A 26,799-nucleotide genomic window follows, 5' to 3' on the forward strand; every position below is an offset into this window, starting at 1 on the left:
GTAAACGAATCAATGGCTGCTGATCGGAATTAGGTATCCCTGTGAGTTATTTGCATTTTTACAATAAAGCAGAACATAAGAATTTTGTCCAAGCAGAGTTCCAGAAGAAGCAAAACATTTAAAAAGGCAAAATCTAAATCTATTTCATAGGTCTCCGTAGCTGAACTTCGTATTTTCTGCAATCACTCGTAGATTGGGGCAATTGGTACCCCTATTCGCTTGCTTCCTTTACCCTCCTCGAGTCCCGCACTAACCGCTAACCATGAGTCATTCTTTTTGTTATTGCAGAAAAAAAAATCTGAATTGTAGCATAAAAAGCGTTTTGGTTTTTAAGAAACTATAACAAACGCTGAGCCCTAAGAAACCTACGACGCGGCCGCAATCTGTCGTTCTCGATATCTCCACTGTCGCTGACTGCGAGTGCATTTTTCGACGGGCCGCCTTTAAAGAATGAGTGCACGAGTTGTAACTCAGAAGCAAGTGTACAGACAAACCAGGCAAGTCATACGCGCGGCCACTTTCTTACGGCAAAAAAAGGTGTCTCCACTGCATACAAATGCAGCTCTTTATTGATCGAACAGTTCGTATTTATGCATCATTCATGCCGGAACCGCCTCAGCCTGGGGCGTTGAGAAGGAAGGTGTCCGTAAGAGGAATTAAAAAACGTCCATATAATGGAGTGGGGACCTGAGATAAATGGGCATCAGTTGGCTCGACGAATATGATAATGAGAGGTGCAAAGAATGCTTTATATTACTTATGAGGTGAATCCGGTTTTCAAGAGCCAGAATTCATGCTCAGAACGACTCACTTCGTCAGAATACACAAGAAAAGTGGCACTCGCCTTTTTTTTTTACCCACTTTAGTATACTTAATTCCAAAGAGGAGCCACTGTCTTCGATCACTCCGTTATCAATTTTTTCTGTATTTCTTCCTACGCAAGATGCCACTTAGCGCAGCGCGGTCGTCAAGCACAAGCATACCCCAGCACGCTTGGCACTCAGGAAAGCTCAAAGAGGTGTATAGAAACAAGCTATGCATGGAGTATACACGACACACCTCGGAGCTCTATGTTACTGGCTTCTTCCATGTCCTCCCCCTTTTTCGTTTGTTTTTCTCTTTTTTTGGAGTCCGGTGTGCTTTCCGCAGTTCAAAGCAAGAAATCTATGCATAGCTACCACATGGTCCTAGCTGGAAGTGCAACCGAAAATTTTAGCTATAGAAAGCTCCAACTGCTCCAGACTACTGCTGAAATTCGAATTGAAGCACATTATCGCGGTTGCCACCCGGTATTTTTTCCCTTCATAGCGGGAGCACTGCATGTCACACATATCGAATGAGGACAACAGTGCTCAAATGAACATAAAGAATAAAGGAAGAGAAGGCATGCGCCACACTTTAGCAAGGCATATTGTGAGTATTGTAACCCTTCGCCATTCGAGTCCAATGCCATTATCAACAAATGTTTATAATTAGCTGCTACACAGCAATATTAGATGTCATTAGGTTCGAATGGAACACGGCATCGAATTAGTTTTGGGAACTCATCCCAATTCAACGTTGAACCGAGTGTATACCCTTGACATCAGGTAATCCGCCCACGCGCTCCCATGCCTCCTTTTGCGGGAACCTTTCCTCCGCGTCCTTACCCATGCAGAGCAGGTTGCGCTTCGGAGGATTCGGGTCTGTGTTGCCCTCAGCCTAGTAAGGAGAAGGTTACTTCAATTTCGTGATTTTATCGCCTCCCTAGGTGGTCAATATGGAAATATCAGAATGCTGATGACAATATCCACCACCTGTTGCTGGTTTCCCCAACAGTTAATGCGAGAAGAGTCCGGCAGCTGGAGGCAGCGGGTCTGTAGCAGAACTATTTCTCATCATATACTGCTTGGATGCAACGATCGCATCAGCACTCACACTTTGAGCTTATTAGGTCGGACAACCTTTTTAATTTATTTTGCTATCATTTTCCTTCGACCATCACTACATACCCCTTTGATACCCTGTGTCAAAAACACCGATTAAGAAAAACACCAGAGAAAAAAAACAACATAAAAAATAAAGGATCGTGCTTCCATAGTTAAAACGCATGCATTGTAGTTGTACAAAAAAAGCGTTGAATTCGGGGGGAAACTCTTCGCGAAACTCTTCGTCCTAGCAGCAGCAAGGCGTGAAACACGGCCCAGCTGGCATCCGCCAATCATTTTAGGCTCTGTGATTCTTGTTGGTTGGCGTTCTACTTGCGTTTAGCGCGAAAGTACTTATAGGTGGAACATAAGGCTTCACCTTTTCGATATCAATTCCACGCTCAGCGCATCTTTCCACGCCACTCTAAAAGCCATATTGTTTGTTTACATTTATCGCATATCTCGTTGACTTTATACTTGGTTTGGCTTTTCGATTTATAAGTGCTGCAGCGTGGCGTGAAAATATTTGATGTCTATAATGCGGCACTCAGGACAAAAGTCTACAACAGCTGCATCTTACCGGTACTCACCTATGGGGCAGAAACGTGGAGGCTAACAAAGAGGGTTCAGCTTAAGTTAAGGACAACACAGCGAGCTATGGAAAGAAAAATTATGATAGGTGTAACGTTAAGAGACCGGAAGTGGACGGAGTGGGTGAGGAAACAAACGCGGGTTAATGACATTCTAGTTGAAATCAAGAGGAATAAATGGGCTTGGGCAGGGAATTTAATGCAAAGGCAAGATAACCGGTGGTCCTTAATGGTAATGGAGTGGATTCCAAGAGAAGGGAAATGTAGCAGGGGGCGGCAGAAAGTTAGGTGGGACAATGAGATTATGAAGTTTCCGGGGATACGGTGGCCACAACTGGCAAAGGACAGGGTTAATTGGAGAGACACGGGAGTGGCCTTTGCCCTGCAGTGGGAGTAGTCAGCAGGATAGTTAAGCGGGCGAGTTGGTGATACATTATGCAAAAAATATTATGGAGTAGTCAGGCTGATGGTGATGATGATGATGATGATGATGATGATAATAATACGGCATTGAGATGCTGTCTCCGCTTTAAAAGTACGACACAAACCTTTCAAGCACACTTTATGCTCATAGATGTCCATTTTATGCCCTAATTTCATTTTCACTAATAGTTATTGCTTTCATTTGTATCAAACATTATTTACCACTGTGTAACACCGACAGTAACTCGATGACATTCCATGCATCGAATGCCCTTCGATTGCAATGACACTAAGTCATCCACTGTAGCAGGGTATAAGTACGTCGTACGTCAATATTACAGAGTCATTCTCATCATTCACATACGTAGGAATATCTGGTCCAAGTAATGTAACTTGCTAAATTGTAGGGCTAGTCTCGTGTTCATAGCGCTACTGCAGCGTCAGTCCTCTCATTTTTGGAGTCATTTTGATGTGTAGTCGGTAGTTCATAATGTGCGGAAAACTTTAACAATCATTACTATTTGCAGATTATGGTACCGGGAAATTTTCTGCCTCTACAGAAAATCGGCACACGCTATGCTTCCTTAAGGCATGTTTTTGTTCAGAAAGTAGTACCAATAACTTTTTATACCGACAACCGAGGCTTAAGGAGACCGCACAAAGGCACATATTTTTGTCACCTTATTAATAAAGAATAGCGGAAACGTACTTTGCTGCTCTCTGAACTGCGACTTCTGTGATTTCCACGTTCATAATTACTAATATACACCAAAGTGCATGTCTCTAAAGCACCCCTCTAAGACAACACCGCAATCACTATACGCTCATTTGTTCATTCCATCCAAACTATCCAGCTAGCGTTTGAGGAGTGCTTACCGTGCTCGTCTCGCACTCCGGGGGCCCTGGTTCTATTTCCCAACTTGACCAATTTTCTACCCGGTTTTATTTATTAATGCTTGTGGGATTTGGAGCTCATGGCCAGCGCTGCCGACGCCGACGACGACACCGGCTTTTCTGCGACACGGGGGCCTTAAAAGAAAACTGCATAGGTTTTAGAAATCAACGATCTTAAGAGGGTCGAATGTGTGAAACTTGCAGGTAAAGCATGCAGAATCTTTTTGGGCTATCACATGAAATAGTGAAGTAATCGCCGATTAAAATCCGGACGCCCTTCAAGCTGCTCCGCAGCGCACAAAGCCATGTAGGAGGGGGTGCATGATGACGTCATCTAAGGTATCGGTACATTTCCAACGCACAAACGCCTGCTTTGAAGGAAAAAAAAACAACGCCACTGAAGGCAAACTTTGCCGAGAGTTGTTTGGCAGCGTCTAACGAATCAGACCAGGTTGCGGCTGACGACAGCGGTAATTTAAAATCATACCTTCCGTGACGTCACGCTCAGTTTCCTTGCACTCCTTCGGTGCATTGACGAGAAGCGCAAAGTTGCATCGTCGATTACGTCACTATTTTAAATGCTAGTGCAAAAAACTTGGCATGCTTTACCTACAGCCTATATAGATTTCAATCCTTGAATATCGCGAAATTTTCAAAAAAGTGCTGCGGTTGCCCTTTAGTGGTATCGCGTTACAATTAAAAGGCAGTACGAGGCCTGCTTTACGCGTCTTAAGATTGCTTACGCTCAGTGGCTCTAGAAATTTGTAAAAAAATAAAAATAACAAATTGTAGGGTATCGTATAGTATGATATGTGGGGTAGAGTTCCATAAATGCAGCTGACCTAAAAGAGATGCCGCAGTGAATACTTGTTGATTAATTTCCATCACCTGACGTTCTTTATCAAAAAATGACATCGCCCAACACACGAGAATCTCTTTATCTCGCCTCCATGCAAATGTAGCGACCACTGCATATATACGATCTCGCCTCTTTGGTCTCAGCAGTCGGACGTCACATTCATTAAAGGGCAACTGCAGCACTTTTTTGAGAATTTTGCGATATTCAAGGATTTGAATCTATATAGGCTGTAGGTAAAGCATGCCAAGTGTTTTTGTACTAGCATTTAAAATAATGACGTAATCGACGATTGAATTTTGAGTTTCTCCTCAATGCACTGGAGGAGTGTAGAGCAACTCAGCGTGACGTCACGGAAGGTATGAATTCGAATTACCGCTGTCTCAGCCACACCCTGCCCTGGCTTGCTAGACGCTGCCAAACAACTCTCAGCAGGGTTTGCCTTCGGTGGCGTTGGTTTTTTTTCCTTCAAAGCAGGCGTTTGTGCGTTGGAAATGCACCGATACCTTCGATGACGTCATCATGCGCCCCCCACTTGGCGTAAGCGCTGCGGAGAAGCTTGAAGGGCGTCCGGATTTTAATCTGCGATTACTTCACTATTTCAAGTGCTAGCCCAAAAAGACTTCACATGGTTTACCTTCAAGTTTTAGACATTCGACCCTCTTAAGCTCGTTGATTTCTATAACCTATGCAGCTTCCCTTTAAGCCATCGAGGCTCGTTTTATTTGAAATAATTAACGATCACTTTCTTCTAAAATTTTTCCGCAAAATTTTAGGTGAAACGTATTTCACTTGATTTTGGTTGATTTTTGGGGGTTTAACGCCCCAAGTCGACTCAAGCTATGAGGGACCACCTAGTGAAGGGCTCCGAAAATTTCGACTGCCTGCGGTTCGTTAACGTGCACTCATATCGCACAGTACACGGGCCTCTAAAAATTCGCCTCCACCAAAATTCGACAGCAGGGACCGGGATCGAACCCACACCTTTCGGTTCAGCAGAGGAGTGCCATAACCACTGGGCCACCATAGCGGCTGTTTGATTTTCAAATAGGATAAACAAGCAGTACAGCACAAGTGTGAGAGAAGGTCATTTTTCTTATTCCCTCAGTTACACTCTCAGACTAAGAATAAAGATTACAATTACAAAGTCGAAGCTTCTGTATTTGCATCCCCTTGAAGAAGAGGTCGAGTTAAATGATTCACCTCCCCACCCCCAGCCCTGCCCCGCGCTGCCTTTGAGTTCTGGTTCCTTATACTTTGTATCCTTTTGCGTGCAGGTTTCATTAGATGAAATATTCATCATTCCGTGCTGTCACCACGAGGTTGTCCACAACCATTTTAATGTAAAGGTCGAGTGCTTGCATTGTGCTCTTCTGCTGAGCACAATGTTTTCTGTTTAGATCCGGGCCGCACCAATGGCATTTAGTTGGACGCTAAATGCGAAAGCGCTCATAAAATGGGACTTTGGTGCAGACAACGTTGTTCAGGCGGTCCTTTCAGGCCTGTTGCACGTGCAACCGCATTCCGAGCCCTGACGGGCGGCGCATTAGCCGTATCAAACCGCTTGAGAATCTGCAACTCTCAGAACGACCGCTGTTCGTTTTACTATATTAGCGCTCCTATTTGTTGTTACAGACTGCACCGTTGTGCAAAACTGCGCTCCAGTGCATAAATTACTGGAATAATGCGCTAGGTAGCTTTAAAACCTGCGAGCATGGTAGCGATTAGCTGGATTAGAAAGATGTGTGTCTGCACACAGCTTTCTAATCCAGCTAAACGTTTGAATGTGGAATGTGTGAGTGTTGAATATTTGAAACGTTTTAATGTTGATGAGGTGACTGAAATCGAGAGACTGCGCGGTCTTCTTTTTTTATCTTGCACATTGATACACCGCATCCTTGTCATTTGGGTTTTTTTCTTGTTGCGTTCGTTTTCGCACTGTTCGGAGTTTTATCGAAAACAGCGCGCGCTTACCCTCGCAGCTTGACGCACTATATGGAGCCTGCGATTGAGCGAGTCTTTCATATTACGTGGTTCGTTTCTGTATGACAGTGTCCTAGCCTACATTTCGCACTTTGCAGAAAAAAAAGTTCTCCCTTTTACTCTGGCTGGTTGCACGTTTTTATGTCACCGCGCGCTATGTTCACCGCTTCGAAAAACGTTCAGAGGTAACGACCACTCAACTGGACACTAAAAGAACAAGAGTCGAATTTACCGCTTAGCGTTTAAATAGCTACCGAAAAGCCTATTGTTTTTTTTTTCAAGAAAACGTTCACTGGCCAGTGCCCAATTTCTCTCTTTCGAGTCTGCAGACATTATCATAAAACCTTAAATTTTAATCCCCCCTCCCAATGCCTCCAGCGCTTGCTGTATTTATTTCATGCATGCCTTTGTGCCATCCACCAAGGAATGCATGAAAACAACATAACAGCTCTTGATGTGTAACGACATGAGAGAAATTCGTATGAAATCACATCTGAATCTTTTGTGGCATATTGCTGCATAGGGGATATAGGCGCGTAAAGTCATTTGACTGGCTGATCGCCAATGAAATAAGGAAATGCTCTGACTTCTTGCAAAAGTGGCTCTGCAGAGTTTACGCGCGTTGCTTCAAGTACTTAAAGCGCCACAGCTTTTCTTGCTCCTACTGGCCAGCGCGTTCAACGCTTCTCGTCGTATTCGTGAGGCCTATTTTCCTTTTTGAAACGCGATAACACTGGCCCACTCTTCAAAAACCTTGCGGGGCAGAATGAACGGCAGAAAGACGACGAAGCTTACGATATCGAACGCACCGTGAGAGAGGCTATCAGTTTGAAAACGCCGCTCCGTAGCCAGCAGGATCGGCGCATTCAATAAATCATAATCAACTGCGCCAGTACCGGGCAGTCTAAGCAAGTGAGAAATGAAGCTTAGCCTGCTGCCAGTTGTTTGAAGACTGCTCGGCTCAAAAAAATTTTTTTTTTGACACAATTTAAACGAAAACGTTGCGAATATTTTGTTTAACTGCCGTTTCAAGTTCGCCTTCTAGTTCGCTGCTATTTCCTGATGATGCTCGCCATGAATTCACAAGAATGGGAGGTAAAAGCCTTTCATTCTTCCAAGAACAAAAAGAGGAGGACTGTTAGAGAATAAAAAGCTTTTTTCGTTGGGACCTTGTTTGGAGCAAAAGCAAGAAATAGGATATGTTGTTTTCATAAAGTTCTAATATCTGCAAAGTGGTTAACAATCATACCGAGCCTAAAGCTTTATCGCATACCATCTGCGACCACTTCCAGATCCGCGCCTGCATCGTCCTGGCCCTTGCCACCAGCGCCTTCGCTGGCTTCGTTCGCACCTCTGGCTACGGCCTCGGCCTGGCTGCCGCCCCCGCTGTGGCCACCTACGCTGCCTCCCCAGCTGTTGCCACCGTCGCCCAGGCTGCCCCAGTCGCCACCTACGCCGCTGCTCCAGCTATCGCTGCCATCCACGCTGCTCCAGTCGCCACTGTGGCCGCCGCTCCGGTCGCCACTTACGCCGCCGCTCCAGCTATCGCTGCCGTCCACGCTGTCCCAGCTGTTGCCACCACCACCGTCCACCATCCCCCAGCTGTGGCCACCGTTGCCCACGCTGCCCCAGCCATCGCTGCCTACCATGCCGCTCCAGTCTACGGCTACGGTGTTGGCACCCTCGGCTACGGTGTCGGCCACTACGGTTTCGGCCATGGTCTCTTCGGCTACGGCCTGAACTACGGCTACGGTCTCGGCACCCCATTCCACTACGGCGCTCTCCTCCGCAAGAAGTGTAAGTACCGCAGTTAGCTTTCAGTGAGAGAACTTTGGGGCGCGCTTGCCGGATCTGCGCGTTGGCGTCGGCGGCACTGGCGTAGGAAAACGAGCGAGTAGATAGGAAGGACGAAAGTTGATAAGCGGTGCGCGACGGAGCTGGCCGCGGCTGATTTCACGGTTCGTGTCGCCTTTTGGGCGCTACTGCGCAAACTAGCGCGTGTGCAGCAACCGCCGCTTCTCAGATTCGCGGCATTCTCTGTGAGCAGCTACGCCCAAAAGTACGCGGCGAAACGAGAAAGCTAGAATACCCTTCTTTCGTGCTGCGATAGCCGAGGCGCAGCGGAGAAGTGCACAGATACTTCTGTCAGAAAAGGTCGCGTTACACAGGCCTGTTAACTTTCTGCAAATATTTTTGGCAGTTTCTTCGTTGGAAAGTAATCAATATATTGGCGCTTATCAACCAACAAGCTTAAATATAGTACCTGGTAGTCATTTTTCTTTGGGATTTTTCATTGGTACGCATAAGTTACATCTTTTTGCATCAATTTCAGAAACTGCCACTCTACCTCCCAGGATCGTCACTGCCATCATCGAAGTCCAAATTTCAAGTTCCTGATGTTTTTTCTGTTGCCACAATGGCACCCACTGTGCACAGAAATAAAAACGTGTAATCTGCTATTTATGCCGTCATGGTCATTTCTGTATATTAGTTTACTAATGTTATAATGAAAAAAAACTGGGAATTAAGAAAACTAAAGAAAAGACAGGTTAAGTGTATCCACATTTTACCTTGTTGGACATAAACATTGTTTGCAGTGTGTAGCACAAATAAATGTGATTTGACTATTATATATTTTAATTATGCACTTACATGAAATTGAGAAAATCTTATAGCCGAAAAATCTGATAGTTGTTGCTCGTCTCCATCTACAGGTGGCACACCACCTCCTGCAGCAGCATTGGGAAGGTTTCTTCCTTAACGGGAACCATCTCTTTTAACAACAGTGTGTCTGTGCTGTATTTGCCGGCCAGGCTTGAATACACATTGTTATTGAGAAAAATTCAAGTGACTGTCTAGCGGCTAATAACGTGGTCCAGAAGCCGTATTTCTAACCAGGCAAAAATGATGTTATAGTCGGATATATAGAACTTTAGTCGGAAGTGAAGCTACGTCCACATTCAGGACCGCAGCACAGAGTACCTCCATGACAAAAAATAGTCCGTTGTTGAACTTTTTTGTTGTCTAAATGAGAAGCTAATCACAAGAAAAAATTACAAGTTCAACAATTTTCGTATTAGGCTTGTTTAATAGTCAAAAAATTCTGGAGGCACTTTGGCCTTACTAATGTGCAATAAGGGGAAAGCCATTTCCCCCTGTCTTGCTGCCCCTGTTACAGAACGCGCATGCGCAATGCGTTTCTGGTTACGACATACTACGTCCTTTTGTGACGGCAACAGTTTTTGCAATTATTTTATTTTCTGCAATTTTTAAATAATTTATTAATTGTTTTGTGTTACAACATCCTACCTAAAATCGTAGACGTCATCAGTTTCAATTCATTATTTTGATTAATTTTCAGTAACCATTTAAGTAATTAATTTCTGTAATACTACGCCATGTTATTTATGCCATAAGTTTTATTTGACAGCTTAGGTGCGACAATTCATTTCGTGTTACGACATACTAGGCCATGTAGATGCATCATCAGTTTGACAGCTAAGGTGGGACAACTTTTGCGGGCACACAAGCCGGCGAGTCATGAGCCTATAAAGGCTTTTACCTTAATAAAGAGCTGGTTCTCTTTACTGTTGTGATTGGCTAGAGGTGCAGTACGCCGCTGGCCATGGCCCAGTGTTATCAAATTCTGTTTCGTTAAGTTGTATCCTACTATAGGCTGCGTACTTTCAGGTTAATGTGCTCGTAAAGATTCCAGGCTATCGAAATTAATCCGGCATCCTGTACTGCGGCTTGGCTCTTCATTAGCGCGCAGCTATGGAACGCTGTACATACCATCAAATATATGATGGAGATTATGATGATGATGATGATGATGATGATGGCGGAGAGTTGAGACTTTATTGCGTATGCGTTTGAAAAAGCTAATGAAAGCACAAGCGAGAAATTCAGAAAATAGTTACGAAGTCGATTTCAATTCATTAATATTTCAGTTGGGACATGCTGACTAAAAGACATTAGTGTGCAAATTAGCCTTATTTACATGGTTATGTTTTCGCAGACACGTACAATAACGCTCCCATTTACTTCATCCCGTATACATCCGAAAGCTGCTAAGTATAGGTCTAAGTATCTAAGCTGCTGAGAATCAGTCTTACTGGCTATTGTAATCACCTATTCATCCTAACAACTTCATGCTTATAATTCAAGAACTCATAGGAAGTTTGCGGCATTGCCCCCCAACGCGCGCAATTTTCCTTAGGCGGCAGAACTTGGGGGTTGCATATTTGATATATGCTACTGTTTTTTCTGCAGGTTACGTTTATTATAGCCTGTAACATCGTTTATTATTGATTATATGGCAGTACGAAGCTACTGAGCCACAGTAATTGTTCCGAGTGAGCTATGTTAGGCTTGGTATTACACATCACATCTGCTTTTGAATCAAACAGCAGGGCTCTAAGCAGGCTTCCTGTATATGCCGCCTGCAGAGACGCTTTTAACTTTTGAGTCAGCAAGCACTGAAAGACCATTTTCGAGGAGTTCTTATGCTGATCTCTATGTTTTGTTGTCAAATTTAGCACAACACCTTTTTTTTATGTAACGGCAGCTCTGAAGCAAGCTTTGACTTTTTCACATGTGCTAAGTGGCGCATTTCTACCAACAACATAGTCTGTAAATCTCCATTCAGCCAACTGTATGAGGTGTTCCTGAAGTAATATTTAATGCTTGCGCACCTACATGATACGGTGCTTGACACGATCACTGCTGCTTAATGTCTGAAGGAGTTTGTTAGGTGTTCGCTAGTTCCAGTTGCGGTCGGCAAGTTTTGGCACCTGAAACACTCCCGTTCTCAAAGTAGTTCCCGACCATGGAATTTGCAGATATGTACAGTGGACTTTGCAATCTCGAGCTTTGTTCCTATTTCCCAGGCAACAGATGTGAAAGTCCATGCAGAGAGAAAGGCGTGGCCAAATAACAGTTCAGTTCGTGCATCTCTTGTCAAATCTCTGTGGAACGTGATATTAGCGAGAAAACGTTATTGCAGCACCGTTGTCAGCAATATAGAATAGAGTTATAAAACTACATTCCTGTTCTGTATGGGTTTTAAGGTCCCAAAACCAAACGCTGGCAATGACAGAGAAAAAAGGCTTTCATTGCAAGCAAAAGTAGGAGGAAGGCCTCCAGAGAGCGGAGTCCTTAGACCAAGGCCGCATTTGCTTTACCTGTCTGGATGACCAGGGCGACCAGGGAGCGCTGGTCGTCCAGGACCATGGTAGATAGGATGGCTTCCAGTGGGGCCGGAAGGTGTGAAATATAGTGGTTACTGAGTGAAGGCGGATGTGTTCTTAATTGGAACAGCAAAGGGCTACACGTCGGAAGAATAGCGGTGAAAAATAGCGGGAAAAAAGGTGTCCTGAGCGCAAGGTAAATAAAACTGTTCGTTTGGAGTTAGCCCTAGACGGCCCCTTCTCTTGACGGAGGTTGTCCTGAGGTGGTGACGGCGTCCAGCGGTGCAATCCGTAATGTTGGTGCAGCATGTGCGAATAGGCGAGTGTACACGTAGTAGTGGAGGCCTCGCCATAAATTGACCCCACCTGCGGTTCTTGTAAGCATTACGACATTGCGCAGCATAACGGGTCTCCTGTGTTTCGCCTCAGTGGAAATGCAACCACCTCGGCCCGGGTTTAATCCGAAATCCTTGCGCTCCTCAGCCAAACGGTAGGAGATTTATGCCGCAGCAGCATTTCCCCAGCGCCATCTGGTTCATAAGGACTGCAGTATTGCTATAGTTCTTTTTTGCTGCAGTTTTGGTTCCACATTTTAAAGCAGAAACGCGATAGCATTTAGGTTTTCTGCTATGGTGTCTGATGTTGTTCTCGCAATTTTCCCACAAAAAATCTCTCTGGAACTGGTTCCTCGGTCCTTATATAGTATGCAGAGCCATCACTTCAAGAAGATTATATTAATATCAAGCACTAATCCACCTTAACCCACCCACTGATTCCCACTGATCCACCTTAAGGCGTTTTATAGCCTGAACCTACTTCCAAAATTTCGGGGTTTCTTTGGAAATTTGAGTGGCGGACTTCAGAATTTTATGCGACCACCTGCCACTGAGGGCAGGTTGCTTACACTCAGGTGGCCAGGCTCCCACCTGCCGCGGTAGGCAGGTTGTAATTATATCAGAGTCACGTGACATGTTTCAACCACTCAGGGTGGTCCCTAGGGGTGCCTAGTAAGGATTTCAAAAGGTCACGTGACCTTTCTCGATCAATCAGAGACTTTCGTTACGAGGAAACCGGAAATTGCGTGACTGTAATCTAAATGCTATCGCACCGATAATAAAGATGCAGTTACTTTCCTTACTGTGTAAGCAAGATTTCTGCTAAAAAATCTGTCCATGTTGACGTGAGAGACTCGATTTTGCTAATATTTTGTGAAATCTGTCAGTTTTGCATCCTTCGTAAGAGAAAATGCAAAAATGTGGTAGGGGTTGAACGTAGTTAATCCGAGTACATGTGCGAAGCATGTGCTCATTCTTCAATTGGAGGGGGCACTAAAGCTCCGCCTTAAGGGTATGATGCGATAGCTTTAATGGGTTAATGGCCATAAATTGCCGCTAGGTGTCCCCGGGCGGCGCCTAGAGGACGAAGAAGTGAGGGACTCGCGCGCTCTCGCAGCTGGGACTCTGCTGCTCCTTCCTTTACCTCCCGATTCTTGGCCGATCCCTCAGTGTGGGTATGTGCCATCCTTTCAAAGGACAACAGCAACAACTCTGCTTCTCTGCTTGCGGCCTGTGCCTAGCCCTTTTACCCGGCACGCAGAGGAAGCCCGCCAACTGGCCCGTATGCACATCCGATGGTAGCAGGCCACGGATGCACAATCCTACAACCAACGACATTGACACGTAGAGTATCACCCGACGACAAAGTGTGGGTTTGGACCCGAGTACGTCGCCCAGGCCTGTCGGAGAAGCTCCTGAGCCGCTACTTTGGACCGCACACAGTGCTGCGCCGCATCACGGATGTGGCGTATGAAGTCCTCCCCGATGGCACTCTGCCGAGTTCGCGCCGTCGACCTCAGCCTGAGGTCGTGCACGTACTGCGCATGAAGCCTTACTTTACGCAGTAACGGGCGTCGCCTCTTCCGCGTTTTCTTTTTATTTTTGTGCCTGAAGCCGTTGAGCGGCACGTGACCGTTTGTTCGCTTGCTTACTTCCTCCCCTTCGCTCAAAGTGCGCTCACGTTTTTGCTTTCTTTTTTTAGGGGGAGGGGGAATAATGCCACCAGGTGTCCCCAGGCGGCGCCTAGAGGACAAAAAAGTGAGGGACTTGCGTGCTCTCGCAGCTGGGACTCTGCTGCTCCTTCCTTTACCTCCCGATTCTTGGCCGATCCCTCAGTGTGGGTATGTGCCATCCTTTCAAAGGACAACAACAACAAAAACAACTCTGCTTTTCTGCTTGCGGCCTGTGCCTAGCCCTTTTACCCGGCACGCAGAGGAAGCCCGCCAACTGGCCCGTGTGCACATCCGATGGTAGCAGGCCACGGATGCACAACCCTACAACCAACGACATTGACACGTAGAGTATCACCCCGACGACAAAGTGTGGGTTTGGACCCGAGTACGTCGCCCAGGCCTGTCGGAGAAGCTCCTGAGCCGCTACTTTGGACCGTACAGTGCTGCGCCGCATCACGGATGTGGCGTATGAAGTCCTCCCCGATGGCACTCTGCCGAGTTCGCGCCGTCGACCTCAGCCTGAGGTCGTGCACGTACTGCGCATGAAGCCTTACTTTACGCAGTAACGGGCGTCGCCTCTTCCGCGTTTTCTTTTTATTTTTGTGCCTGAAGCCGTTGAGCGGCACGTGACCGTTTGTTCGCTTGCTTACTTCCTCCCCTTCGCTCAAAGTGCGCTCACGTTTTTGCTTTCTTTTTTTAGGGGGAGGGGGAATAATACCACCAGGTGTCCCCAGGCGGCGCCTAGAGGACAAAAAAGTGAGGGACTTGCGTGCTCTCGCAGCTGGGACTCTGCTTATCGGCTTGCGGCCTGTGCCTAGCCCTTTTGATTCCGCTTCTATTGGTCATACTGTACTTAGCATTAATACATCGCGGCGAGTCCGCATTACTCATACAGAGCTGCGTTTTCCTCACTTAAAAAAAAAACAATAAAAGATAGTGAGGTATCGTAGCAGCTTACAATACTGGCGGAATGAATAAAAGATCGAGGCCGGCTCCTTGAATCACGTTTTCTCTAGTTCCATTACGTAACCCCTACGTTCTCGCTTCTATCGCGTGACCGTTCTCCTCTCCACAGCAGAGATTCTAACTTTTATAGCGCTAAGCGTAAATTCATAGCCGTTTAAGCACGCTCTCCATGTCTTCAGATAATTTTGCTTTCAGGGCGCTTTCTACAATAAGTTAAAAGGAAAAGGAACATGCACAGCCACCTTTGTGCTTTGCATATTAATTCTCCAGGAAAACAGTGTTCCCCAACAGGTCGAAAGCGGTGAACCGTGCTCTCGCTTCGCTTACGCTGTTCGCTAATTCTACGCACCTCTTGGTGCAACTTTCTAGAATCATGAGTGTGAAATCTGCTCGTAACACAATGATGTCTTAAGAAATAACTGCGGGATGTTGACTTGCAAAGCTAAGTGAATTTAGGTTGGAGAAACTAAGTGGCACGCTATAGCTTTCAACCTTTGCCTTGTACCTCACGTATTCCATAAAAGAAAGACGATTCCTAGGCACTGAAGAAAGCCCTGAAGGAATATGATGACACACATGTCCCTCCTTATTAAGAAGGTAATAGAAATTATTCACTTACATAAAAAGGTCCATCGCAGGGCAACGGCGAATCGCTTAACCACTGCACCACTGCGCCGGGAGTAGCATGAGGGCTCCCATTAAAGTGCATACCTTAACATAACTAGCACCCTCAATATGCAGTTATTTCCGGCACATAGTCTGCCAGCTATACACAGTTCAAAGTTTGAATGTTGCGCTTTGAGAACTATCCATAGATGCGCAGTATGCAACACATTTTTTTGTTTGAATGATCAATTTGTCAGAAAGAAAATTTACTGAGCTGGCACAGCCGTCGACATCACAACAAGCCGATGTGATTGGCAGAAAGCCGAAGGCACACTTTTGTAATACGTGTATAGTACGTGTTGGAATCTGCGTGCGGAGATGCTTTCGCGGATACATAAGTCGAACGCTTCTTTGTGGCCGGCCATGATCTCAGGTAAGGGAGCACCGGAAACAAGCATGGTGAGAAAACTTAAAGGGGACGAGTTCTACGCCACCAACTTAATAAACAACCTGTGACGTGCCGTGAAGGAAAATGCAACGAAGCCTAAACAAAGCTTGACAACGGATGCACTTCAAGGGTGTCAGCACGAATATACAGAAAATGTTTGTAAGCTGCCTATTATTGCGGGGTCGTTGCGAAGTACTTCGAAAGCCTTAAAATGGTCAGCATGAAGCGCAAAATAACGGAACTGAACGCTGCTTCGAAATTCCATATATGAAAGTACAAGCGGTAACGAGCACTTCAATCTGTTTTAGCCGTGCGAGGATATGGTGAAAACAATCTGTGGGCAAGCCTTGGCAATTCAAATGTTGCGTGGATTCTAAAAGGCTGTAAGAAATGGTTCAACATTTCCACTCCGCATTCAACGATTACTGTCAGAGTGTACCGCAACTCGAAAGTAGCGGCCGCGGTGGCTCAGTGATTACTGGCCTCGGCTCTTGACCTGAAAGACGCGGGTTCCGTCCCGGCTGCGTCAGCTGCATTTCGATGGAGGCGAAATGGTAGAAGCCCGTGTGCTCTGCGTTGTCAGTGCACAATAAAGGACGCCAGGTGGTCCAAATTACCCGGCGCCCTCCACTACGGCGTCCATCAGAGCCTGAGTCGTTCTGGGGCGTTAAACCACTCTAAACCAGAACGACAAGCTACGTAAAAATGTGGACACAGTGCTGTTCCTGTGGTTTAGAAACGCCCGCGTGAAAGAAGCTGTCGTCAGCGTCGAGGTGCTCCAGAAGAAAACATGGTGGCTCATATGAGCGCAGGCAATCATTTTCACTTCTATGCTCTTTTCGTTATCTGGTTACAAAATATATATGATACCAGCCTTAATATCCGTTTCGCTGCTTGAGGATGTGAGCGATTGCACCTACACCTGAGAAATGTTCGCAATGTTTCATTTCGCATTTCAAAATGGCTAAATCCACAGGTGAAGCGCAAGCATCGATAACTCTACCAAAACCACCTCTGAAGAAGAACTTAAGGCCGACCTGGCTGATTGTTGACTATATCGCATATATGGCGTGCATGAAATGACTTTCTTTTACCAGCTCGGCACAACTTCAACGCTAGCTTCAGTACCTTCTGTGGGAAAAAGCGCAGTGAAGAGAGGATTACTGTCGCAACTAACGGATGCTCATTGTAATATGAAAGTGAAAGTTACTTTGGCGGTTTGAAACATTTAATGAGCATATTTACTGCTTTTACGAAAAAGAAGAAGGCTTGAATGACACCTAGTATCTACACAGGGTCGCTCCAGAGCTTCAAATGCACGTTGGCAAAAAGCCCACCTCCTAGCGGAGAACGCGGAGAACGCTGCGTTCTATCTCAGTCGAAGAGTTTCTAGCGTCCACGTCTTCTACCCGCAGTCGAACATTACAGCTACATTTAAAACGCTTTATTCTTGCTTATTCCAAAGCTCTTGACTGTTATTAAAGTAACAAATTCCAAGAACCGAGCTCTTGTGGTTCAGCAAAAGAAGCCGCGAGCTTTAAACCTTCGGTAGTGTATAAGGGCGCTAAGAATGGCGTCGGGTGCAGTCGTGGAGCCACAATAGCAAACCTTAGCCATAAGTTCGGGTTTTACTGTCTGCGGCTTTCGACTCCGACTGTGTGCCGCTCACAAGGCTCGGACAGTGGTTCAGAGAAGCTGGAGCAGAAGGCCTTGACTGAGCAGCTGCTGGATGACGACGAGGAAGGAGACATTAAAGGAAGTAAATTAGCGACGAAGTCAATGTTGCCGCGATCAAAGCTTAAAAAGATGATTTTTCCTACCGTCTAAGCACCGCCACTGAAAATTATGCGAGTGTCAAGACAGTTTTTTCTGCTGTCATGGTCACTGAGGCCCTAGAAATGCCGCTTTCAGGTTTAATCACAACGATGAGCGTCAGAACGCACTTCATGTATGTCAGCGTTTCTTTTCATTCAGGAGCGATCTTAATTTCTATGCGCAGAACAAACCCTCGGCATCAATTTCTTTCAGCAAGAAATCTGTTTTTTTTTTTTCGTATTCCTTTTCATGGACGACTGAGTTTACGGTTGGTTTCTTTTCGCCAGGGACATAGGCGTCTATATATCAGTGGTGCTGCTACTGTGCATTCTAAAATAGAAGGCGAGGCAGCCACCGTGGCAGCTCGGCTCGTGGAGTAATCCATGCGACAAGTCATGGGCTCCCTCCAATCTACCACGTCGTAAAAAGCAATATTCCCCTGTCTTCCGTGTTTACAATGACTGCTGTGTCCTTTCGCAAACGTGATATTGGTTATAAAAACCAGAAGCACGACATTGTTGCCGCATAGACGAATGTTTTCGCAACTGTCTGATTTTCGCTGCCTATTATAATAGAACATGCGTCGAAGGTTTAGTTCCCAATCAGAGTTGTTTGGTAAAATAGCACGTAAATACCGCAGTCCTTAGAAATAGCACCTCGTGTGCTGCCAATCAATAACCACCATGATATTCAACGCGGAGAAATTTATTATATTAATAATGAAGCACATCCTGACACGTTACGGCAGAAATGCAGGAGGGTGCAGTAAAAGGCACATTTTTGAGGTTCGGTACTTCATTAACCTCTTAGGCTTACGCTACAGAGAGAAATGAAGAGACGAATGAAGGCAAAATATCGCCTGCTCCTCCTCGTGACCTGCATTTTCCGCTTGCTTCAAGGACCTCTGCTGCAAGAACTACTTGTTAAAAATTCTACGCAACCCCCTGCAGCGCAAGGCCAACACTTTTATGTATGTCTTCCGATGAAATGGCGTTTGGAAGCGTCCAATTGTCCTCGAGAAACAAAGCACATTGAAAAAAAAAAAAAAGAAACCCACCTTGCATGTTTGCAGGGTGGAGCATCATTAACCTTCGGCACGCGTAATCTCTATTCTTCTGCTCTGCTCTTTCAAGATGCTCTTCTACCTTTCTTATTGTTACGCAACACTTTCTCACGAACTGCCTACGTCGCACGCATAAATCCGGTCGCTGGTGGCTCAGTATAAAAGCCGCCCGAACCTCCGCAGAAATCAGCAGTTGAAACAACAGCAGCTATAGCGTCAACATGGTAAGTTCTTACCAATTTTGCTCTAATGCCACCCCTTTATTCCTCTATGTAAAGGAACTACAATGACTGTCCATTCGCGCGCTTTTAATGACACATGCTTCGCACGTTGAGAAAGATTGTACTTCAGCCCTACGCCTGGAACCGACTCGAAAATGCTTACAGTTGACTAACTTTGCTGTAGCGGCAGAATTTCTGGGTGTCAGTAATATTTAAACATAAACGGTTAAACTTTCGCACTAGGTCCTGTACATGCAGTCGACGTTAACTGCCAGCTAGAAGCTTAGTTTGCAGCGACAAAAATTAAGTATATTTGTTCTCCCTGCACAGAAATAATGAAAGCCGTTGTGACCACACATGAGAATCTCCCACTTCGTGACAGTCCTATTCAAGAATCGTTCCCTCGGGGATATTTTTCGCAGCACAATTAGGCTCTCTGAGATACACTAAAAGTGGGATAAACATCTGATGAGCTGCTATGAAGTGCCGCAGAAAAAAAGTGCCGTAGTAGAAGAACATTTACCTGGCATGTGGACCTGCAGCAATGAGCAAAGTATAAAAAGCTTGCTGAAATGAAATGGTCATGTTATCCTCTATGATTTTCAGAATTTTCTCTTAGTAGTGTATGAGAGAAAGACAAACGCTGAGTGGAAACTCGCAGCTTAAAATTATGATTCTGAATGCCGAATTTTGATTTGAACTCTAAACGACAGCCTTGGCCAAAACGCAGATGAGTCGCATTGCAGGAACGTGGGTAAACGGACAAGTGCTTCCTTCTGTTTCCTTGCTCCAGTTTTAGCTTTGAACGGCCACTTTCTCTTCTTTCTACTGTACAACTCACACCTAATATGGCGGCTGCATTATTGCGAAGTGAACGTATTTCGACTTTGCCTCAGGGCTTAAACTCTGCAGAGCTTCCAGCGAAAGAAAAGAGCTGCCACTTGCGAAGTAACAAAGTCATAAATCTTCCTGGCCAAACTGCTCTCTTTTTGAAATAATGGATTGAATTATAAACGCTTTGCAAAAATAGTTTCTTCATCCAGCACCATGCCTTACGTGGTGCTGAAAAGCTTAAGTTGTTGAATGGAATAATCTCGATAAGATAGTGACGTGATTAATGAAATGTATTGAGCGCCACGGCCTGCTATGGCCACTGGCGGAGAGTGCGCAGGAAAGCACATCATAACGAGACTGAGGTTCCCAGCTGCTGGCAAGGTACCCGCTGGAACCTTTTTCTTAGCTTTAGAAGTCAAAGTGGCTCCATATAATAGCTGTCACTGGTAGCTTCACAACAACGCGTTTATATTGATCGAAAACACAATGAAAATACTGTGCCTCTCACAGGGGATAAGAATGTCAGAGATAACCTGTCATAGAAGGGTCATTTTGGGAACGAGAGTACCAGCTAAGAAAAAATGTGCGCTACAGTAATAAAGAGCTAAAATCTACCACGAGGCTATGAATCATTCCAAGCCTACTCTACTTTCATTTATAGGATATACCTTCCTTTCCAGATCCGCGCCTGCATCGTCCTGGCTCTTGCCACCAGCGCCTTCGCTGGCTTCGTTGGCACCGCCGGATTCGGCGCCGGCCTGGCTGCCGCCCCAGCCGTGGCCACCTACGCCGCTGCCCCAGCTGTCGCCACCGTCGCCCACGCTGCCCCAATCGCTACCTACGCCGCTGCCCCAGCTGTGACCAAGGTCACCACCGTTGCCCACGCCGCCCCAGCTGTGGCCACCTACGCCGCTGCTCCAGCTGTTGCTGCCGTCCACGCTGCTCCAGTCGCCACTTACGCCGCCGCTCCAGCTATCGCTGCCGTCCACGCTGCTCCAGTCGCCACTGTGGCCGCGGCCCCAGTCGCCACTTACGCCGCTGCTCCAGCTATCGCTGCCGTCCACGCTGCCCCAGCTGTTGCCACCACCACCGTCCACCACGCCCCTGCGGTGGCCACCGTTGCCCACGCTGCCCCAGCCCTCGCTGCCTACCACGCCGCCCCAGTCTACGGCTACGGTGTTGGCACCCTCGGCTACGGTGTCGGCCACTACGGTTTCGGCCACGGTCTTCTCGGCTACGGTCTGAACTACGGCTACGGCCTTGGCACTCCATTCCACTACGGTGCTCTCCTCCGCAAGAAGTGTAAGTTCAGAATCCAGCTTGTTTTATTTGACATATTCCCCGGTTGAACGTAGGCTGCGCAGAACGTTAGGATGAAAGAATAATATAAACAATTAATTGTAATATTGTACTGAGCATACTTTGTTTACTCATTATTTTATAAAGTTGTGCTCATTCCGTTTATTATCTATTTCAGAAACTGCCACTGTACCCAGTCTCATCACTGCCATCATCGAAGTCCAAATTACAAGTTCCTGTCGTTTTTTCTGTTGCGACGATGGCATCCAGCGTGCACAGAAATAATAAAGTGTAATTGGTTATTTTCGTTTTCCTGGTCATTTTTTATGACAGCTCTTTATTTTCATTGCCAAACGCAGCAGTTCAGATGAAACGAAAAACGTGTGGACATATATACTGTACCTTCAAAGCAGTGGGCACTGCGCCTTTGCATTTGAGAGAGGTTAATTAAAGCAGCTTATCTTTAATTTCCAAGTATTGAAGCTAGAGGGTTCATAGAATCCAGGACCGACTTTTAGTGATTAAAAAGAGCTAATGTTATCTTCAAATCCTAGTTCACATATGGGATCCTGTTCCTGTGCCATCATTGTAGTCGTCCCGTTGGTAACGGAAGCTAATGTTTATAACCCCAACTCTGCAGCTATCAATTAGCTGTCATACTAGCTTGAGTAATCGTAATTGTCAAATCACCGAACGGTTTGAACAGTTGCGTAACTCAAAGATTAATCCGCAATTATTTTAACGCAGGCAGCTGCATGCGTTTTCGTAACAAAAAGGCACAAAATTTTTTGCGTCCCATCCTACAAGAAACTAATAGTAAAAGTTAACGGTTCGTCAACTGCAGTGACAAATTGCTCAACGCAATGTGCCCAGGCAGTTCAGTGTTAAGGTACAGCATTAGGCTCCTCATCCTATGGTTACGGGATGGAGTCAGGAAGCCGACGGCTGCATTTCCGGGCAGAAATTACCCTAGGTTCAAGAGCTCTGAGATCAGACTGCATGTTAATGATAATCCGCAAACTCTACACTATAGCGTCTGTTATAGCTCACTTGTAGCTTAGCGATGCTGTGCATGCGAGTAGATATGTCTTAAAAAGTAAACGAGTTTTTATTGCGTATTGTTTTCTGAAATTTTATTCCAAGAGATAGGAGCGAAAAAGCTGCCTGCTACATTTTTCATTCGTAAGTTAGCTTGTCATATGGGATCTGAGGACTAAAACCAAACTCTTTGAATGCGTTAAGCGGCTTCTTTAACACGGGTCAACTGTTGCCAAAGACTAACAATGCGTCTAGCGCTTATTTCAACCTGGACCCGTTACAAATGCGATTCAGTTACCTCACCCGGTATTCTAATTTACGTTAATAGCGGCGTCAGTCTCAATTTTTTTACTGCTGCGAAGTGCGCGCAATTTTGACCCACCACATGCAACTTGGCAAGGAAAGTAATATGTGCTTTTTCTTTCCTCAGACCTCCTTTTACATGGCTGCTAACGTCGTTTCGTATCTCTTCTAACTCGACGCTAACACGTTACATTCGCCAGAGCGGCTCTAACTCAGCTTAAAAGTTACCCACTTAGCTGTGCATCAGAAATGCGACTCCCCGCAGGCTCTTCGTATATTTATTGGCAAGAGTTTCGTTTAAACTTGGGCTAAACAGGAAGTCCGAGAATATTTTGAGGAATTTCTTGCGCTTTAGGCCTTATGGGATGTGAAATTTTATTTGGTATTTTTTATACAGCAACAGTCCGAAAGCAAAACTTTTTTTGTGTTCAATAGCTGGCCCAGTTGCGTCAGAAACATATTTTCTGATCTGTATATTGTCAATTGTATGAGTTCCTTCTCAGAGATATTTGGTTCTTGCCTCATTCATGATTAGCGGTTGGCCGGGCTAAAGCAGCCGAATAATTACCACCACAAGCTGATAGATGTTTTTGGCTGAAGTCGTGGCAAGCAAGCGTTTTGAGCTATATATGATGTTTTTGGCAGTTGTTCCTGGCCATGGGATTCCAAAAATATTGTGCTTAATCTTCAGCCGGTCTTACTTGGTCATGTCACGGCGGTCACCCATGTTGGTATGGTTCATTGGGGTTTAATGTCCCAAAGTGACTCAGGCTATGAGGGACGCCGTAGTGAAGGGCTCCGGAAATTTTGGCCACTGACATCTCGCAGTAGTGTGCACTTTTTAATGTGCACTGACATCTCGCAGTACACGGGCCTCTGTAATTTCGCTTTCATAGAAATTCAGCCGCCGCGGCCGGGATCGAACCCGCGTCGTTCGGGTCAGCAGCCGAGCGCCGTAACCACTGGGCCACCACGGCTTTTTTTTTTTCTTTATTGCCTGGCTTTGACACAAAAAACTGGACAACACAAACAATCAACAAAAGACAATAACTATGTACACACGACTTGTGGTCAGCCAGCATAAATCTGGCTTCGTCCAATTAAAATTCACGCAACGTACAGAGCGGCTCTAGTCTTGAGAGCCACTCCGGAGGCTCCGCAGCGGCTTTCTGAATGGCCAGAAACATCTCCATACTTTCGCGAAAGTAAATTCTGGCAGGTCTTGCGGCACTGTCACAATGCCAGCCTGCCATTCTGGAGCGCCATATACAGTGGAGGCCTGTCAGCATTATTAAATCGAAAGGCACCCCATCCTCATTTTCAACACATAAGAACCGGATGCCATACGGGTCTAGTGGAAATTCTTTCTTTAATGTTCGCTGCAATACATCCCAAAAATAAACCCCTTCCCAACAGTGTAAAAATACATGGTCTATTGTTTCCGGCTTTCTGCAAATTAAACAGTGAGATCCCCAGGGTAAAAACAATTCCTTTCCCTCTAAAAATTTTTTAACCGGTAAGGTCCCGGTGTGCAACTTAAAAAAGAAGGTTTTTGTTCCAGGCGGCACCTGCATTTTTTTAACTCTCTTTAAAACATCTTTGCCTGGGCCTCCACTGTACAAGGCCCTGTACAAGGGCTCAGGGAAAACTACATCGCACAAGGCACGGTACAGTTTCTTTCGTTTCACACTGGACAGAAAGTCATTGGAAAATCGCGCGGAAAGAAACCTTACACTGGCTACGACTTCCCGGTAAAAACCGGTGACCCTACTATACACCTCAGCAGTTCCGACTATGTACTCTGGAAGTAGATGCCGCAGCCTGACTTGGCATACGGTACGCAAAAAAGGGTCTCTTGTGTCCCTAAAAAACAAAAAACGATTGACCAGCTGTCGCAAAAACAAATGGCCCAATCCCAACCCGCCGTCTTGTACCCGTCGGAACAGGTTGGTCCGGCTGCAGCGCTCCCATTCAGACGACCAGATAAAGACGGCGAAAATTCGGTGTAGCTTTTGAATACTTAACCGTGAACAGTGCAACACCTGCATTACATACCAGAGCCTGCTGATAAAGAACAGGTTGCAAACAGTGGCTCTGGCGAAAATCGACAAGGTCGTACCTTTCCACTTATCAGCTCTCTCCCGTGTCTCTTTGACCTGTCCTGTCCAATAATGTTCACTGTCACGGTAAGCATCGAGCGGAACGCCCAAGTACTTATCTGGTGTTGTCGTCCACGGCACACTAGCAAACCTTTCAGGCGTAGATGCCCACCTTCCATGCCAAAGCCCGAGGCACTTCGACCAGTTAACCCCGCTGCCTGTAGCTTGGCTGAAATCGCGTACACATTGAACAGCCTCGCTTATGCCTCCCTCGTCAACGGCAAACACAGCAATGTCATCAGCGTACGCCAAGAGCTTCACTTCGGCGGCTTGTAATCTGAATCCGGTAATACTCCTGTTTTTCAGTATCTTTAAACAAAGGGTCTCCACATAAATACAAAATAAAAGGGGGCTGAGGGGACAGCCCTGGCGCACCGAACGCTGCACGCTAATGGGGGCCCCCAGACTCTTGTTAACGATCAATCTCGTCGTGCAGTTCCGGTATGCCAGGGCCACACCCTCGCGAATAACAGAACCAACGTTAACATGGCCTAATACTGCAAACAAAAGTTCATGGGCAACGCAGTCAAAAGCCTTTTCTAAATCTATCTGGAGTATAGCTACCTGATCATTAGTGTCATCACAGCATTCTAATACACTGCGCGCAACGTGGATATTTGTAAAAATGGACCGCCCTTTAATCCCGCAGGTCTGATGCGGACCAACTAATAAATGGATCACGGTCTGCAACCTTCGTGCCAAAACCTTCATGTAAATTTTGTACTCGACTTTAGTGAGTGCTATGGGTCGATATGCTGATACCAGTCGTAATCTGTCTGTGTCGTCCGTTTTCGGAATCAGCACAGTATGGGAAGAGCCATAGGACGGAGGCAGTGATTTTAGTTTAAAGGCTTCATTAAAGATGACTGTCAAGACCGGGGAAATTACATGCTTAAATTCTTTGTAGAATGCCGCGCTGAACCCGTCCGGTCCAGGCGACTTACCAGGGTTTAAGCTGTCTATTGCTTGCTCAACTTCCAATTGAGTTATCGCCTGCTCTAATCTGTCTTTAGTTTCGTCGTCCAGGCGCGGCATCTCGGCCAGAAACGCCTCCTTAAAAGTGACAACGTCTACCGGATGCAATGCGAAGAGCGCCTGGTAATGCTCGAAAAAAGCTGCTTTGATATGATCGATGTCCGTTTTAGAAACACCTCTCCATTCTATTTCGTTTATGTGGTTTCTTTCGGCACGGGCTTTTTCTAAACCAAGCGCTCGTTTCGTTGGCGCTTCCCCTGCGGCCATGTCTTCTGCCCTTGCCCTCACCAGCGCTCCCCGATAACGTTCTTCTTCGATAAGCTGTAACTTTTGTTTGGTTTTCCTTATGTCTTCTATCCATTTACCAGGCGCTCGGCATTCCTGTTTTATCATCTTCTGAAGCAGTGCCTTTAGCTCCATTTCCTCTTTTTTTGCTTTATGACGTATACAGGTAGCTCTATCTATTGCTTTTAATTTTAAAGTTTCTTTAGTGAGCTCCCACTGCTGCCAAATCCTCATGTTACTACTTGGTTCTATTTTTGCTATTTCTTCCCTTACAGCACGGTTATAAAATTCGTCCTGGAGTAGCTTCTCATTTAACTTCCACATTTCCCATGAAAAACCATTCCCCTTCTTAATGAATCCTATACAGCATTGAACCAAACAGTGGTCAGAAAATGAAACCGGCAGAACTACATAACTATTGCATTTAGGGACCGTTTCCGCGGATGCATAAATTCGGTCTAGCCGTGCGTGACTTGTGCCCTCGAATCGTGTGTACCTTACAGCACGCGTTCCTTCAAGACACTCTGCTACATCCTCGAGGTTGCAGTTGACAATCATTCGTAACAACACTTCGGTGCTTTTATCCCTGAAACCTCGGACGCTTGTCTTGTCGCGCGCACTAAGGACACAGTTGTAATCGCCCATAACAATGAGCTGCCTGTCCGTGCGAAGCCGTTCTTCGACGCTTTCAAAAAACGCGGCTCGGCCATCAACCACATTAGGTGCATACAGACAAACAATGCGCCAGTCGATGTTACAGAGCGAAAAATCGATGGACACGTATCGACCCGACAAACACGAATGATGCCCGTGTACCTCTAGCCCCGGCAACTTCTTGACAAACAGGACACAACCAGCCGATGTGCCCACCGCATGGCTGACAACGGCAAAATATCTAGACGTGAAACGTCGCACCATGCTCCCGGTCTCTTCCTCA

General features: G+C 46.0%; 1 protein-coding gene across 1 annotated transcript in view; it reads left to right on the top strand.

Moving 5' to 3' along the window:
• Nucleotides 1-21,152, top strand: part of LOC149363348 (uncharacterized) — a 29,003-nt gene extending 7,851 nt beyond the window's left edge. Inside the window, exons 3-4 of the mRNA XM_089568472.1 lie at nucleotides 8,023-8,232; nucleotides 20,564-21,152. Of these exons, the coding sequence (XP_089424598.1) occupies nucleotides 8,023-8,232; nucleotides 20,564-21,152 (799 nt within the window). The remainder of the gene's footprint in view (nucleotides 1-8,022; nucleotides 8,233-20,563) is intronic.
• The last annotated feature ends 5,647 nt before the right edge of the window (nucleotides 21,153-26,799 follow it).

The sequence above is a fragment of the Amblyomma mixtum genome, chromosome 2, assembly GCF_055824585.1.
Source record: "Amblyomma mixtum isolate Tamu chromosome 2, ASM5582458v1, whole genome shotgun sequence".
In the NCBI taxonomy this organism is placed as follows: Eukaryota; Metazoa; Arthropoda; class Arachnida; order Ixodida; family Ixodidae; genus Amblyomma; species Amblyomma mixtum.